The sequence below is a fragment of the Mobula birostris genome, chromosome 16 (assembly GCF_030028105.1).
Source record: "Mobula birostris isolate sMobBir1 chromosome 16, sMobBir1.hap1, whole genome shotgun sequence".
In the NCBI taxonomy this organism is placed as follows: domain Eukaryota; kingdom Metazoa; phylum Chordata; class Chondrichthyes; order Myliobatiformes; family Myliobatidae; genus Mobula; species Mobula birostris.
Genome location: NC_092385.1, coordinates 923,500 through 939,185, shown reverse-complemented (window position 1 = coordinate 939,185; position 15,686 = coordinate 923,500). Strand labels below are relative to the sequence as shown.

Genomic DNA, 15,686 nt, shown 5'->3' with positions numbered 1-15,686 from the left:
ACTGTTCTGCTCACTGCGATTTTAAGCATTCAGGCTTGGAAATGTCAGAAACGGCCGGGAGTGAAAGTGAAACAATTTCATTCCTTCAAGAATTGGGAAGTATGATGAATTTGAAGGTATTGACAATCATCTTATATGTTACAGTGAAAATGAAGGTTTAGAGGATGCAATTGTCGAAAGTATTGGATTAAGGCAGACAATATTCTGCACAAGGTGCCTACGCTGATTTGTTGATTTACAGTCAATCAAAGAATATGGCAACAGGCATTGGATTAATTACCCATTCAAAAATTATTAGAAACTGATAACAGTTTTTTGATACTGTCAATAGTATTGGTCGTGTTCTTCTTTGTTTTCATTTAAGTACATAATCTGTCAGTTAAATGGTACATTTACTTTTTTATACCTTTTAAACTATTTCCATGAAACTGAGAGCTTGGATACATAGATGGAATTATGATGTATTTATGGCCATTACAGAGACTTGGCTGGCACCAGGGCAGGAATGGATTCTCAATATTCCTGGATTTCAGTGCTTTAAAGGGGATAGAGAGGGGGGAAAAGGGGAGGAGGGGTGGCATTACTGGTCAGGAATACTATTACAGCTACAGAAAGGGTGGGTAATGTAGCAGGATCCCATTTTGAGTCAGTATGGGTGGAAGTCAGGAACAGGAAGGGAGCAGTTACTCTATTGGGAGTATTCTATAGGCCCCCAGGGTTGTTATCATGGGTGACTTTAACTTCCCTAATATTGATTGATTGGCACCTGATTAGTTCCAAGGGTTTAGATGGGGTAGAGTTTGTTAAGTGTGTCCAGGACGGATTCCTGTCATAGTATGTTGACAGGCTGACTGGGGGAATGCCATACTAGATCTAGTATTAGGTAATGAACCGGGTCAGGTCACAGATCTCTCAGTGGGTGAGCATCTGCGGGACAGTGACCACCGCTCCCTGGCCTTTAGCATTATCATGGAAAAGGACAGAACCAGAGAGGACTGGAAAATTTTTAATTGGGGAAGGGCAAATTATTAGGCTATAAGGCTAGAACTTGTAGGTGTGAATTGGGATGATGTTTATGCAGGGAAATGTCCTATGGACATGTGGTCGATGTTTAGAGATCTCTTGCAGGATGTTCGGGATAAATTTGTCCCGGTGAGGAAGATAAAGAATGGTAGGGTGAAGGAACCATGGGTGACAAGTGAGGTGGAAAATCTAGTCAGGTGGAAGAAGGCAGCATACATGAGGTTTAGGAAGCAAGGATCAGATGGGTCTATTGAGGAATATAGGGTAGCAAGAAAGGAGCTTAAAAAGGGGCTGAGAAGAGCAAGAAGGGGGCATAAGAAGGCCTTGGTGAGTTGGGTAAAGGAAAACCCCAAGGCATTCTTCAATTATGTGAAGAACAAAAGGATGACAGGAGTGAAGGTAGGACCAATTAGAGATAAAGGTGGGAAGATGTGCCTGGAGGCTGTGGAAGTGAGCGAGGTCCTCAATGAATACTTCTCTTCGGTATTCACCAATGAGAGGGAACTTGATGACGGTGAGGACAATATGAGTGAGGTTGATGTTCTGGAGCATGTTGATATTAAAGGAGAGGAAGTGTTGGAGTTGTTAAAGTATATTAGGACGGATAAGTCTCCAGAGCCTGACGGAACATTCCCCAGGGAGCTCCACGAGGCGAGGGAAGAGATTGCTGAGCCTCTGACTAGGATCTATATGTCCGAATGGTACTGGAGGACTGGAGGGAGGCGAATGTTGTCCCCTTGTTCAAAAAAGGTAGTAGGGCTAGTCTGGGTAATTATAGACCAGTGAGCCTTACGTCTGTGGTGGGAAAGCTGTTGGAAAAGATCCTTAGGGATAGGATCTGTGGGTGCTTAGAGAATCATGGTCTGATCAGGGACAGTCAGCATGGCTTTGTGAAGGGCAGATTGTGTCTAACAAGTCAGATAGAGTTCTTCGAGGAGCTGACCAGGCATATAGATGAGGGTAGTGCAGTGGATGTGATCTGGATTTTAGTAAGGCATTTGACAAGGTTCCACACGGTAGACTTATTCAGAAAGTCAGAAGGCATGGGATCCAAGGAAGTTTGGCCAGGTGGATTCAGAATTGGCTTGCCTGCAGAAGGCAGAGGGTGGTGGTGGAGGGACTACATTCGGACTGGAGGGTTGTGACGAGTGGTGTCCCACAAGGATCTGTTCTGGGACCGCTACTTTTCGTGATTTTTATTAACGACCTGGATGTGGGAGAAGGGTGGGTTGGCAAGTTTGCAGACGACACAAAGGTTGATGGAGTTGTAGATAGTGTAGAGGATTGTTGAAGATTGCAGAGAAACATTGATAGGATGCAGAAGTGGCAGATGGGAGTTTAACCCAGAGAAGTGTGAGGTGGTACACTTTGGAAGGACAAACTCCAAGGTAGAGTACAAAGTAAATGGCAGGATACTTTGTAGTGTGGAGGAGCAGAGGGTTCTGGGGTTATATGTTCACAGATCCCTGAAAGTTGCCTCACAGGTAGATAAGGTAGTTAAGAAAGCTTATGTGGTATTAGCCTTCATAAGTCGAGGGACAGAGTTTAAGAGTCGCGAGGTAATGATGCAGCTCTATAAAACTCTGGTTAGGCCACACTTGGAGTACTGTGTCCAATTCTGGTCACCTCACTATAGGAAGGATGTGGAAGCATTGGAAAGGGTACAGAGGAGATTTACCAGGATGCTGCCTGGTTTAGAGAGTATGGATTATGATCAGAGATTAAGGAAGCTAGGGCTTTACTCTTTGGAGAGGAGGAGGATGAGAGGCGACATGATAGAGGTGTATAAGATATTAAGAAGAATAGATAGAGTGTATAGCCAGCGCCTCTTCCCCATGGCACCACTGCTCAATACAAGAGGACATGGCTTCAAGGTAAGGGGTGGGAAGTTTAAGAGGGATATTAGAGGAAGGGTTTTTACTCAGAGAGTGGTTGGTGCGTGGAATGCACTGCCTGAGTCAGATATACAAGTGAAGTTTAAGAGACTACTAGACAGGTATATGGAGGAATTTAAGGTGGAGGGTTATATGGGAGGCAGGGTTTGACGGTCAGCACAACATTGTGGGCTGAAGGGCCTGTACTGTGCTGTACTATTCTATGTTCTATGGTAAACTTCAGCTAATTGGGATAGCCTCTTAATTGTGCCAAATGGTGCGCCAATTAACCAGAACCTACTAAACACCAATTCACTCATGATGACATTCTGATTTTATTAATTCCACGGGATAGCTCACTGCATTCTTGAGCTCTTCACAGAACATTTTCTGTGTTAGCACATAAATCAAAGTGTTGCTGGACAGATTTATTCAGACAAATCCACAATATTTGACTCAAGTCCAATGAAAGACTAATATTATTAGAGCAAACCCCTCCTGTGTTCAGTTCCAGGTGTGATGAACAGCAGCAATAACTGCAGAATCTGACACCAACAGTCACTCTTGAACTTGCAACTAGATTCACCAATTTTGATGGTTCAAAATTCAACACAATTATTTAAACTGCCTCCCATGAATTCACTGGTGTTTCTGTAAATTGGGAGACTGAATATATCCCTTCCCACAGATGGAGCAGGTGAATAACGTACCCCCAGTGTGCTCTTACCAGTGCAGAACTATACTTTTCGTCTGAGTCACAAATCCTTAGCTTTAGATAGCAACATCTCAACTGCGCCTGGGTGGTCCAGCGCACCGATTTCCAGAATATTTTCTCCACTGAACGCAAGCGTGTCCTTTGGCACAACATTTGGACTGTTGGCAGCTCCGCACTCGATTCACAGTGATAGTATATTCTTAAGCTCAGAGACTTCTGGGTAAGAACAGTGCCATTGAAAGCATTTTCAAGCATTGTCACCCTTTACCAAATGACACCAATCCAGCCACTCCTTTTGTAAGAATTCAGTAGCCAGTTCAACACAGCGAGCTTCCACAAGCAATATACTCCATGTCAACAGGCATTGAATGTGTCAACAGTCTAAGTAACCCTAATTTATTTTCTCAATCAACTTCCAAACATTGCTACACTGTCATTCGATGCCTCGACACCCCTTCCTTCCCACTCTGTTTCCTTCATCATATGGTCTTAGCTGTCCAAAAGCTGAAACTCAGGTGCAGAACTGGGTGTGAAGAGCAGCAGCAATAATTGCAGAATTCACCATCAAGTCACTTTTGAACTTGCCTCTGTATTCAGCAACTACTGGTGTGTCTGCAGGTGATATGACTGAGTCAAAGCTTTCCTACAGTCTGAGCAGGTAACTGCATCTCCCCAGTGTGAATTGGCTGGTGTGCCAATAGATGACCAAGTGAATCCCTTCCCACAGTCAAAGCAGGTGAACAACCCTTCCCCACTGTGAATTCCCTGATGTACTTTGTTTAGATGGCTTAGTGAATCCCTTCCCAAAGTCTGAGCATGCGTTAAGCCACTTCCCAGTTTGAAATGACTGATGTGCCTGTAGATCATATGATAGAATAAATCTCTTCACACAGTGAGAACTGGTGAATGGCCTCTCCCCAGTGTGAACTCGCTGATGTGCCAGTAGGCCAAATAATTGAGTGAATCCCTTTCCACAATCTGAGCAGGTGAATTGCCTCTCCCCAGTGTGAACTGACGGCTGCGTCAAGTCCAATGACCAAGGGAATCCCTTCCCACATTCTTAGCGGGTAGATGGCCTCTCCCCAGTGTGAACTCGCTGATGTACCTTGAGATTAGATGATCGAATGAATCCCTTCCCACATACGGAACAGGTGAAAGGCCTTTCCCCAGTGTGAACTCTCTGGTGTGTCTGCAGGTCATGTGATCGAGTGAATCCCTTCCCACACACTGAACAGGTGAATGGCTTCTCCCCAGTGTGAACTCGCTGGTGTGTCTTTAGGGAATACAATTGAGTGAATCCTTTCCCACACACTGAACAGGTGAACGGCCGCTCCCCAGTGTGAACTCGCTGGTGTGCCTGTAGGGAAGATAATTGAGTGAATCCCTTTCCACACACTGAACAGGTGAACGGCCTCTCTCCAGTGTGAACTCGTCGGTGGGCCTGCAGGGAAGATGACTGTGTGAATCCCTTCCCACAAATTGAACAGGTGAATGGCCTCGCCCCAGTGTGAATACGCTGGTGTGTCTGTAGGTCATGTGATCGAGTAAATCCCTTCCCACACACTGAACAGGTGAATGGCCTCTCCCCAGTGTGAACTCCCTGGTGTGCCTGTAGGCCACATAATCGAGTGAATCGCTTCCCACACTCTGAACAGGTGAACGGCCTCTCCCCAGTGTGAAGTCGCTGATGTGCCAATAACACAGAGGATCGAGTAAATCCTTTCCCACACACTGAACAGGTGAACGGCCTCTCCCCAGTGTGAATACGCTGGTGTGCCTGCAGGGAAGATAACTGAGTAAATCCCTTCCCACACACTGAACAGGTGAATGGCCTCTCACCAGTGTGAACTTGCTGGTGTGCCTGTAGGTCCCATGATCGAGTGAATCGCTTCCCACAGACTGAACAGATGAACGGCCTCTCTCCAGTATGAAGTCGCTGGTGTGCCAATAACACAGATGATCGAGTGAATCCCTTCCCACACACTGAACAGGTGAAAGGCCTCTCCCCAGTGTGAACTCGCTGGTGTCCCTGTAGGTGACGTGACCGAGTGAATCCCTTCCCACACACCGAACAGGTGAATGGCCTCTCCCTAGTGTGAACTCGCCGGTGTGTCTTTAGGTGGGATGACTGAGAAAATGCCTTCCCACAGTCTGAGCAGGTGAACGGCGTCTCTACCATGTGAATTCGCTGGTGTGTCTGTAGGTGGGAGTATTGAGTGAATGCCTTCCCACAGTCCAAACAGGTGAAAGGCCTCTCCCCAGTGTGAACTGACTGGTGTGCCAATAGGTCAGATGACCAAGTAAATTGCTTCCCACAGTCTGAACAGGTGAAAGGCTGCTCCCCAGTGTGAACTCGCTGATGTATCTTTAGCTTAGATGGCGTAATGAATCCCTTCCCACAGTCTGAGCAGGTGTATGGCCACTTCCCCGTGTGAACTGACTGGTGTGCCTGTAGGTCAAATGATTGAGTGAATCCCTTCCCACAGTCTGAACAGGTGAATGGCCTCTCCCCAGTGTGAACTCGCTGGTGTACCAATAGGGGAAATGATTGAGTGAATCCCTTCCCACACACTGAACAGGTGAACGGCCTCTCCCCACTGTGAACTCGCTGATGTACCAATAGAGCAGATGATCGACTGAATCCCTTCCCACACACTGAACAAGTGAACGGCCTCTCCCCAGTGTGAACTCGCTGATGTGCTTGTAGGTGAGATAATTGAGTGAATCCTTTCCCACAGTCTGAACAAGTGAATGGCCTCTCCCCAGTGTGAACTCGCTGGTGAACCAACAGGGCAGATGATCGAGTGAATCCCTTCCCACACACTGAACAAGTGAATGGCCTCTCTCGAGTATGAACTCGCTGATGTGCTAATAGGTTAGATGACAGAGCGAATCCCTTCCCACACACTGAACAGGTGAATGGCTTTTCCCCAGTGTGAACTCGCTGGTGTACCAATAGGGCAGATGATCGGTTGAACCTCTTCCCGCAGTCTGAGCAGGTGAACATCTCCCCAGAGTGAAGTGACAGGTGTGCTAATAGATCAGATGAAAAATCAATGGCTTGCTACAGTCTAAGCAGGTGAACGGTCTCTCACCAATGCGATCAGATGACCGAGTGAATCTCTTTCCACACACGGAACCGTTGGAAGTCTCTGTCCTTTCTGAACTGAATGGTGTGTGTCGGGGTTGGCAGAGTGAGTAAATCTCTTCCTACACACGAAGCAAGTGTACAGTCCCTCACTGATGTGAATTTTCTAATGTATCGTCAGCTTGGGTGACTGAATGAATTGCTTCCTGCAGACAGAACAGATGAACCATCTCACTGTAATAAGAACTTGCTGATGTATCTTCAGGCTGAGTGACTGAGCAGATCCTGTCCAACACAAACATCAGGTGAATAGCCTCTCTTCTCTGTGAATTCACTTGTGTTTCTGTGGCTCGCTGAGTGAGAGAACCCCACAATGAGAAAATTCAAGTGATCAAATGTCAGCGTGTTCTCAGCAACCCGCTTCCAGTGGATTTCACACAGTTACAAAATAAAACTTCACTTCAGGCACAAAGCATGTTTCCAACAGGGATGAGATACTTCTTCATTACTGGTATCTGATCACTCCATAAATATCTGGACAGAGGCATTAAAGCTCACAACCCTAATGCTGCTGTTGTGTGCGATTCCTGCACAAAAATTCTTTGTTATTTCCAACCTGTAAAAAGATTTGCAAAAGGCATCAATGGGTGAAGGACATTTCAGATGAGATAATTTTAGTCTCTATGGCGATGTCTGAATTCACACTATTACAGCGAGGTTTAATCCAAGTTTGAGAAACCACTCCTGATCTTCTAACTGGGACCGATCAGGGATCGGAACTGACCATCCAGTTCTGATTGTTTTTCTGTCCATATCAGAACGGGCCATTTCTGCCCGTCTTCAATCTGTGAAGTAGCTCAGGCTGGCTCTCTCCATTTGTATTATTTCAACTTCTGTTCATGTGCCACATAATCCTGACAATTCTGGACAATGTTTCTCACCCTCTGCATGCCACCTTGGCTGAGCAGAGGAGCACTTTTAGCAATAGACTGAGACAATTGCACTGCTCCAAAAAGCACTATCTGAGGTCATTCTTACCCTCGGCCATTAGGCTCGCTAAGGAGTCAACCAACAGCCGGGATGTGATGCCCCCCTCCTATTAGAGGTAACTTCATTTTTATTCTTCCATACTTCTCTTCTAATATTTGTATTCTTGTATATCTGTGCACTTGTAATGTTACTGTGGCATTTTAATTTCCTTTGGGATGAATAAATTATCTGTCTATCTACAAAGAGCACATGGTATTACATTGCGGAACCTGGAGAGTTTATGATGACTCTGTGCGCTCTGCCCCACTGATGGTACTGGATGCATCAATTATAGCAATGCTAATGAATATGAAGTGGCGAGCAGTAGCATTTCCATTTGCAGTATGGCATTTTTGTGATGTGAAAGCTACGGGTGACTTGTTATCCACAATAAAGCTGTTTATATTGTTATGTATCCAAAGAGAATGGTAGAAAACATGTTCTCAACAAGATGAGGTACAAAAAAAGTGATTTTCTCAAGAACTAAATCTGTTTTAAATAGTTTGTTGTCCCCGCCCCCACCCCCCATGCAACCCTTTCACATTTTCATTGACTGGAAAACTCTTCATCCGAGATTAACTCAGAAACATATTCTTGTAACACATACAAAATGCTGTAGGAACTCAGCAGGCCAGGTAGCATCTATGTAAAAGAGTACAGCTGATGTTTCAGGCCAAGTCTCTTTGGCAAGACTGGAGGAGTAGATTTGGAAGGTGGGGGAAGGGGAGAGAGAAACACAAGGTGAAAGGTGAAGCCTGAAGGGGAGGGATGAAGTGAAGAGCTGGGAAGTTGATTGGTGAATGAGATACAGGGCTGGAGAAGGGGGTGACTGATAGAAGAGGACAGAAAGCCATGGAAGAAAGAAAAGAGGAGAGGAGCACCAGAAGGAGGCGATGGGTAGGCAAGGAGATAAAATGAGAGAGGGAAAAGGGGATGGGGAATGGTGAAGTGAGCGGGGGGGGGGGGGGGGGCGGCATTACCGGAAGTCCGAGAAATTGACGTTTATACCATTAGTTTGGAGAATCCCAGATGGTGTATAAGGTGTTGTTCCTCCAACTAAGTGTGGCCTCATCATGATAGTGGAGGAGGCCATGGATAGACATATTGGAAAGGGAATGGGAAATGGAAGTAAAATGGGTGGCCACTGGGATATCCCACTTTTTCTGGTACTCAGTGGTGGTCTCCCAATCTGCCTCTGGTCTCACTGATATACAGAAGGCCACACCAGGAGCACTGCACACAGTATATGACCCCAACAGACTCACAGGTGAAGTATCACCTCACCTGGAAGGACTGTTTGGGGCCCTGAATGGTAGTGAGGGAGAAAGTGAAGGGGCAGGCATAGCACTTGTTCGTCGACAGTACTCGTTTCTATAGATGCTGCCTAGCCTGCTGAGTTCTTTCAGTATTTTGTGGGTGTTGCTTGGATTTATCTGCAGATTTTCTTTTATTTGTGAATATATTCTTGTATCAACTTCCTAATCGTAGGGATTTAGAAAGCTAGAGGCAGGCTGTGTCTGAGAGACCCAACAGCTTTCCATTCCAATCATTTCACCTGCGTTCTCAAGCACGAATACAAAGGGTTGTCACCCATGGCTGCCTCTTTACCCAGAAACCCCTCAAGCGAGAGACCCGTCTATCGGACGGGCACAGAGACGCGCATGCGCCTCAGAGATTGCGCCAGCTGCTGCCCTCATCAGCAGACAGCTTCCCCAGGCCCGGGTACGGATCGTGGGGCTGAGAGAAGGAAAGGAACAGGAACGTCCCGGGGTGTGGGGCCACGATGTGTCCGTAGCTCGTAACAATTGTCCCTCAGTCGCGGTTCGGATGTCGGTGTAGATGAAAAATCCGACCGGAGATTCACTCTTACCTGCTGCCGATTCTCCGGAACCTATCGTCTACTGAGCGCATGCGCAAGAAGTGATGCGCGCAATAGCCCGGAACTGGCCGCGATTCCTGCGCATGCGCACCTGAATGTGAGGGCTTGGGCATGGTCGCCGCATGCTGAAGCCCCGCGGGGCACTCAGCGGGTTTGGCAGCATCTGTGGAAATGAGTAAACAGAATTAGAATTAGAATCTAGTTAAATCTTACAACGCAAGGGAGTGAAAATCTGTGCGACCGGGTAATTTAAAAGACTAATAGTCATAGTCATACTTTATTGATCCCGATGGAAATTGGTTTTAGTTACAGTTGCACCATAAATAATTAAATAGTAATAAAACCATAAATAATTAAACAGTGTTACGTACCCCGTAACTGGGTTGCCAAACCAGCAGAAATGGATCACTCAGTTGGAGTCTGGATTACTTGAACTAAGAAAGTTTTATTAAAGAAACAAGCAACACAGTAATCGAAAGGATAATAAATGCAACAGTTCAGCAATGATAAACACACATGTGCACAGAATTAAGATAACAGCATCAATCAAGCTCTATCGTTGTCTAGGGGTAAATGACCAATTTCAAAGTGACACAAAGTTCAGTCCAATTTAGTTCAGTTCGCAGTAATCGTTGCCATGGCGATGGACAACGTGGGGGGAGGGAGAGAGAGAACGAGAACGACTGATCATTCAGAACGGCTTCCACTCACAGACCGGCGATATTGCTCATAAGCAGCTTTCCGGGCGGATCCTTTATGATGTCACCTGAGGTCACCGACTGTGACCCCTCCTCCAGATGCGGTCGATCCTCTGCAGTGAACCCGGCACCCAAGCAAGGGTGGACACACACTGGGTTCCCGCTGATCGTACCTTTCCACCCTGTGCGTTTATAGTCCGGTACTTCCCACCGACTTGTGAGAGGCGCACCGCTTCCAAAGTCTCGTTACCTCGGGTGTCGTGTGTGTCCTGCCTTAGCGAACCTGTCCCTTTTTATCCCCCTGCTGGGGTATCGCCTGTCCGTCACTTCAAACAGTTCAGGGTTCAAAGGGGGGAGCCGCTCTAGACAGCTCTCTCTCCCGTCCCTTCATTACACATCTCCAGATCGCCTGTCCATCACCTCAAACAGTTCAGGGTTCAAAGGGGGAGCCGCTCTAGACAATACCCAGACTGCTGGCTCCTTCATTAACATCTCCAAATGCTGCTTCATTGTTCCCTATCTCTCCCTCCCCTGAGGACAGGTGGCAGACCAACTGCTGATGCCACTGGTGCTAGGCCAGGCCAGCAAACATCTTAATTTATGTGTATTCTCGTCACAATAGTAAAATGTAGATTATGCCAGGAAATAAGTTCAGGACCAGCCTATTGGCTCAGGGTGTCTGACCCTCCAAGGGAGGAGTTGTAAAGTTTGATGGCCACAGGCAGGAATGACTTCCTATGACGCTCTGTGCTGCATCTCGGTGGAATGAGTCTCTGGCTGAATGTACTCCTGTGCCCACCCAGTACGTTATGTAGTGGATGAGAGACATTGTCCAAGATGGCATGCAACTTGGACAGCATCCTCTTTTCAGACACCACCGTCAGAGAGTCCAGTTCCATCCCCACAACATCACTGGCCTTACGAATGAGTTTGTTGATTCTGTTAGTGTCTGCTACCCTCAGCCTGCTGCCCCAGCACACAACAGCAAACATGATCACACTGGCCACCACAGACTCGTAGAACATCCTCAGCATCGTCCGGCAGATGTTAAAGGACCCCAGTCACCTCGGGAAATAGAGACGGCTCTGACCCTCCTTGTAGACAGCCTCAGTGTTCTTTGACCAGTCCAGTTTATTGTCAATTCGTATCCCCGGGTATTTGTAATCCTCCACCATGTCCACACTGACCCCCTGGATGGAAACAGGGGTAATTGGTGCCTTAGCTCTCCTCAGGTCTACCACCAGCTCCTTAGTCTTGTAGAAAGAAGCTGTTGGTGCTGGCTTTAATGCTGCGGTACTGTTAGCCAGACGGAAGCAGCCGAGACAACTTATGGTTGGGTGACTGGTGTCCCCGATGATCTTCCAGGCCTTCTTTCTGCACCTGCTGCTATAAATGTCCTCAGGGAAGTTCACATCCACAGATGCTCTGGGCTGTTCGTATCACCCTCTGCAGTGGCCAGCGATCAAGGTTGGTGCAGTTCCCGAACCAGGCAGTGATACAGCTAGTCAATAGACAATAGACAAAAGGTGCAGAAGTAGACCATTCGGCCCTTCGAGCCTGCACCACCATTCTGAGATCATGGCTGATCATCTACTATCAATACCCGGTTCCTGCCTTGTCCCCATAACCCTTGATTCCCCTATCCATAAGATACCTATCTAGCTCCTTCTTGAAAGCATCCAGAGAATTGGCCTCCACTGCCTTCTGAGGCAGCGCATTCCACACCTCCACAACTCTCTGGGAGAAGAAGTTCCTCCTCAACTCTGTCCTAAATGACCTACCCCTTATTCTTAAACCATGCCCTCTGGTACTGGACTCTCTCAGCATCTGGAACATATTTCCTGCTTCTATCTTGTCCAATCCCTTAATAATCTTATATATCTCAATCAGATCCCCCCTCAATCTCCTTAATTCTCTAACCTCTCTGCGTAAGACAGTCCGGACATCCCAGGAATTAACCTAGTGAACCTACGCTGCACCTCCTCCACAGCAGGATGTCCTTCCTTAACCCTGGAGGCCAAAACTGCACACAATACTCCAGGTGTGGTCTCACCAGGGCCCTGTACAAATGCAAAAGGATTTCCTTGCTCTTGTACTCAATTCTCTTTGTAATAAAGGCCAACATTCCATTAGCCTTCTTCACTGCCTGCTGCACTTGCTCATTCACCTTCAGAGACTGATGAACAAGTACTCCTAGATCTCTTTGTATTTCTCCCTTGCCTAACTCCACACCATTCAGATAATAATCTGCCTTCCTGTTCTTGCTCCCAAAGTGAATAACCTCACACTTATTCACATTAAACGCCATTTGCTAAATTTGCTTACTCACACAGCCTATCCAAGTCACCTTGAATTCTCCTAACATCCTCATCACATGTCACACTGCCACCCAGCTTAGTATCATCAGCAAACTTGCTGATGTTATTCACAATGCCTTCCTCTAAATCATTGATGTAAATGGTAAACAGCTGTGGTCCCAATACCGAGCCCTGTGGCACCCCACTAGTCACCACCTGCCATTCCAAGAAACACCCATTCACTGCTACCCTTTGCTTTCTATCTGCCAACCAGTTTTCTATCCATGTCAATATCCTCCCCCCAATGCCATGAGCTCTGATTTTACCCACCAATCTCCTATGTGGTACCTTATCAAATGCCTTCTGAAAGTCAAGGTACACCACGTCCACTGGATCTCCCATGTCTATCTTCCTGGTTACATCCTCGAAAAACTCCAATAGATTAGTCAAGCATGATTTGCCCTTGGTAAATCCATGCTGGCTCAGCCCAATCCTATCACTGCTATCAAGATATGCCGCTATTTCATCTTTAATAATGGACTCTAGCATCTTCCCCACTACTGATGTCAGGCTAACAGGGCAATAGTTCTGTTTTCTCCTTCCCTCCTTTCTTAAAAAGTGGGATAACATTAGCCATTCGCCAGTCCTCAGGAACTGATCCTGAATCTAGGGAACATTGGAAAATGATCACCAATGCATCTGCAATTTCCAGAGCCACCTCCTTTAGTACCCTAGGATGCAGACCATCTGGACCTGGGGATTTGTTAGCCTTCAGTCCTATCAGTCTACTCATCACCGTTTCCTTCCTAATGTCAATCTGTTTCAGTTCCTCTGTTACCTTATGTCCTTGGCCCATCCATACATCTGGGAGATGCTTGTGTCTTCCCTAGTGAAGACAGATCCAAAGTACTTATTAAATTCGTCTGCCATTTCTCTGTTTCCCATAACAATTTCTCCCAATTCATTCTTCAAGGGCCCAACGTTGTTCTTAACTATCTTGCTTCTCTTCACATACCTAAATAAACTTTTGCTATCCTCCTTTATATTCCTAGCTAGCTTGCGTTCATACCTCATTTTTTCTCTCCGTATTGCCTTTTCAGTCAGTATGTTCTCAGTGGTGCCCCTGTAGAAGGTCTTGAGGATCTGGGGGTCCATGTCAAACTTCTTCAGTCGCTGAGGTGAAAGAGACGCTGGTGTGCTTTTTTGCCACAAAGCCGGTGGTGTGTACAGTCCAGGTGAGATAATCGGTGATGTGTATACCGAGGAACTTGAAATTACTCACTCTCTTAACTGCAGACCCATTGATGTTGATCGGGGCAAGCCTGTCTCCGTTCCTCCTGTAGTCCACAATCAGCTCTTTTTGTTTTTTGGACATTGTTATCTTGGCACCAGTGTGTCAGGGTGTTAACCTCTCCTCTGTAGGCTGTCTCATCACTGCTAGGAATAAGACCGATCAATGTCATGTCATCTGTGAATTTGATCAGCAGATTGGAGCTATATGTGGGTGTAAAGGGACTAAACCCATGTTGAGGGGCAGAGGTGAGGGAGCCCATCCTGACCACCTGTTGGCAATACAATAGGAAGTCTAAGATCCAGCTGCACAAGGTGTGCAGGCCGAAGTCTCTGAGCTTCCTGTCAAGTCCAGAGGGAATTATGGTGTTGAATGCTGAACTATAGTCCAGGAACAATATTCTAACGTATGCATTCCTCTTCTCCAGGTGAGTGAGGACGGTGTGTAGTGCTGTGGCTATGGCGTTTTGGTAGACTGGTTCCTTCGGTAGGTGAATTGTAGGGGGTCCAGTGTGGGTGGTAGCATGCTGCAGATGTAGTCTTTAACCAGCCTCTTGAAGCGTTTGCTTATAACTGAAGTGAGTGTGACAGGGCGCCAGTCGTTCGGGCATGCTACCTTGGTTTTCTTACGTACAGGGACAATGATAGGCAATTTGAAATAGGAGAGCACTGCACTCTGGGAGAGGGAGAGATTAAAAATGTCCGTAAACACACCAGCCAGCTGTTCAGCACACACTTTGAGGACGCGCCCTGGGATGTGGCTGTTGACACGTTAGTATGTTGTACATACCTCAGCCTCGAAGATGACCAAGATGCAAGTCTCTTTGGCGGCTCTGGGGGGGTTCAGTCCTATCGAGCTTGAACTGAGCGTAAAAAACATTTAGCTCATCCGGTAGCGAGGCGACAACGTTCGCTGCACTTCCACGATGGTGCGCAGTCCTCGCCATACGCTGCTTGTGTTACTGTCGCAGAGTTGTGACTGGATTTTGTCCCTGTGTTGCCATTTTGCCAGCTTGATGGCTCTACGTAAATCATAGTGGAACCCCTGAGCTCCTGTTGCTCTCTGGAGGTGAAGGGGTTATCCCTCGCGCTGAGAACGACACACACACAGTTATTTATCCAAGGCTTCTGGTTCGGATAGACCCAGACCTATTTTTGGGGAACAATAGCTTTAGTGCGCTTCTGAGTGAAGCTTGTGATCACCTCCGTGTATTTGGAGATGTTCTTGACTCATAATACCTCCCAAGTGATGCTATCAAAGCAGTGGTAACATTGAGTCTGATTGACTGGACAAGCAGTGGATGGTTTTCTCTGTGGCTGCTTCCTGTTTGAGTTTCTTCCTGTAGGTGGGCAGGAACCAGATGGAGGAATGGTCAGACTTCCCAAACGGAGGGCGGAGAAATGCTTTGTAAGTGTTATGGAAGAGACAGTAGCAGTGGTCGAGTATGCTTCCTCCCCGTGTGCTCACCTCGACATGTTGGCATAACTTCAGGTAAGCTCTGGTCAGCGAAACTTGTTTAAAGTCTCCAGCGGTGATAAAAGCAGCCTCTGGGTGTGTGGTCTCATGGAAATTGATAGCTTTGCAAAGTTCATTGAGAGCCAGGATGGCATTAGCCTGAGGTGGGATATACACAGCTGTAATAATAACAGGCATGAATTCTCTAGGCAGCCAGAGAGCTCGATGTAGCAGCATAAGACAGTCCAGATCTGTGAAGCAAAAGGTTTTGAGGGTGTGCACGCTAACTGGGTCGCAGTGGGAACATACTTCCCACCTTTACGTTTCGAAGAGTGAC

At 46.8% G+C, this 15,686-nt stretch overlaps 1 protein-coding gene across 1 annotated transcript; it reads right to left on the bottom strand.

Moving 5' to 3' along the window:
- Positions 1–3,004: 3,004 nt before the first annotated feature.
- LOC140210905 (uncharacterized) lies at positions 3,005–9,657 on the bottom strand. Its single transcript, XM_072280176.1, has 2 exons — positions 9,600–9,657; positions 3,005–7,316 (listed from the first exon to the last, which is right to left on the bottom strand). Exon 2 carries the CDS (start codon positions 6,617–6,619, stop codon positions 4,673–4,675), a length of 1,947 nt encoding a protein of 648 aa, XP_072136277.1. The 5' UTR covers positions 6,620–7,316; positions 9,600–9,657; the 3' UTR covers positions 3,005–4,672.
- Between the last annotated feature and the right edge of the window lie 6,029 nt (positions 9,658–15,686).

What these genes read in the sequence shown, in the direction of transcription:
- LOC140210905 (XM_072280176.1), bottom strand. Translation starts at nt 6,619, where the DNA reads ATGTTCACCTGCTCAGACTGCGGGAAGAGGTTCAACCGATCATCTGCC.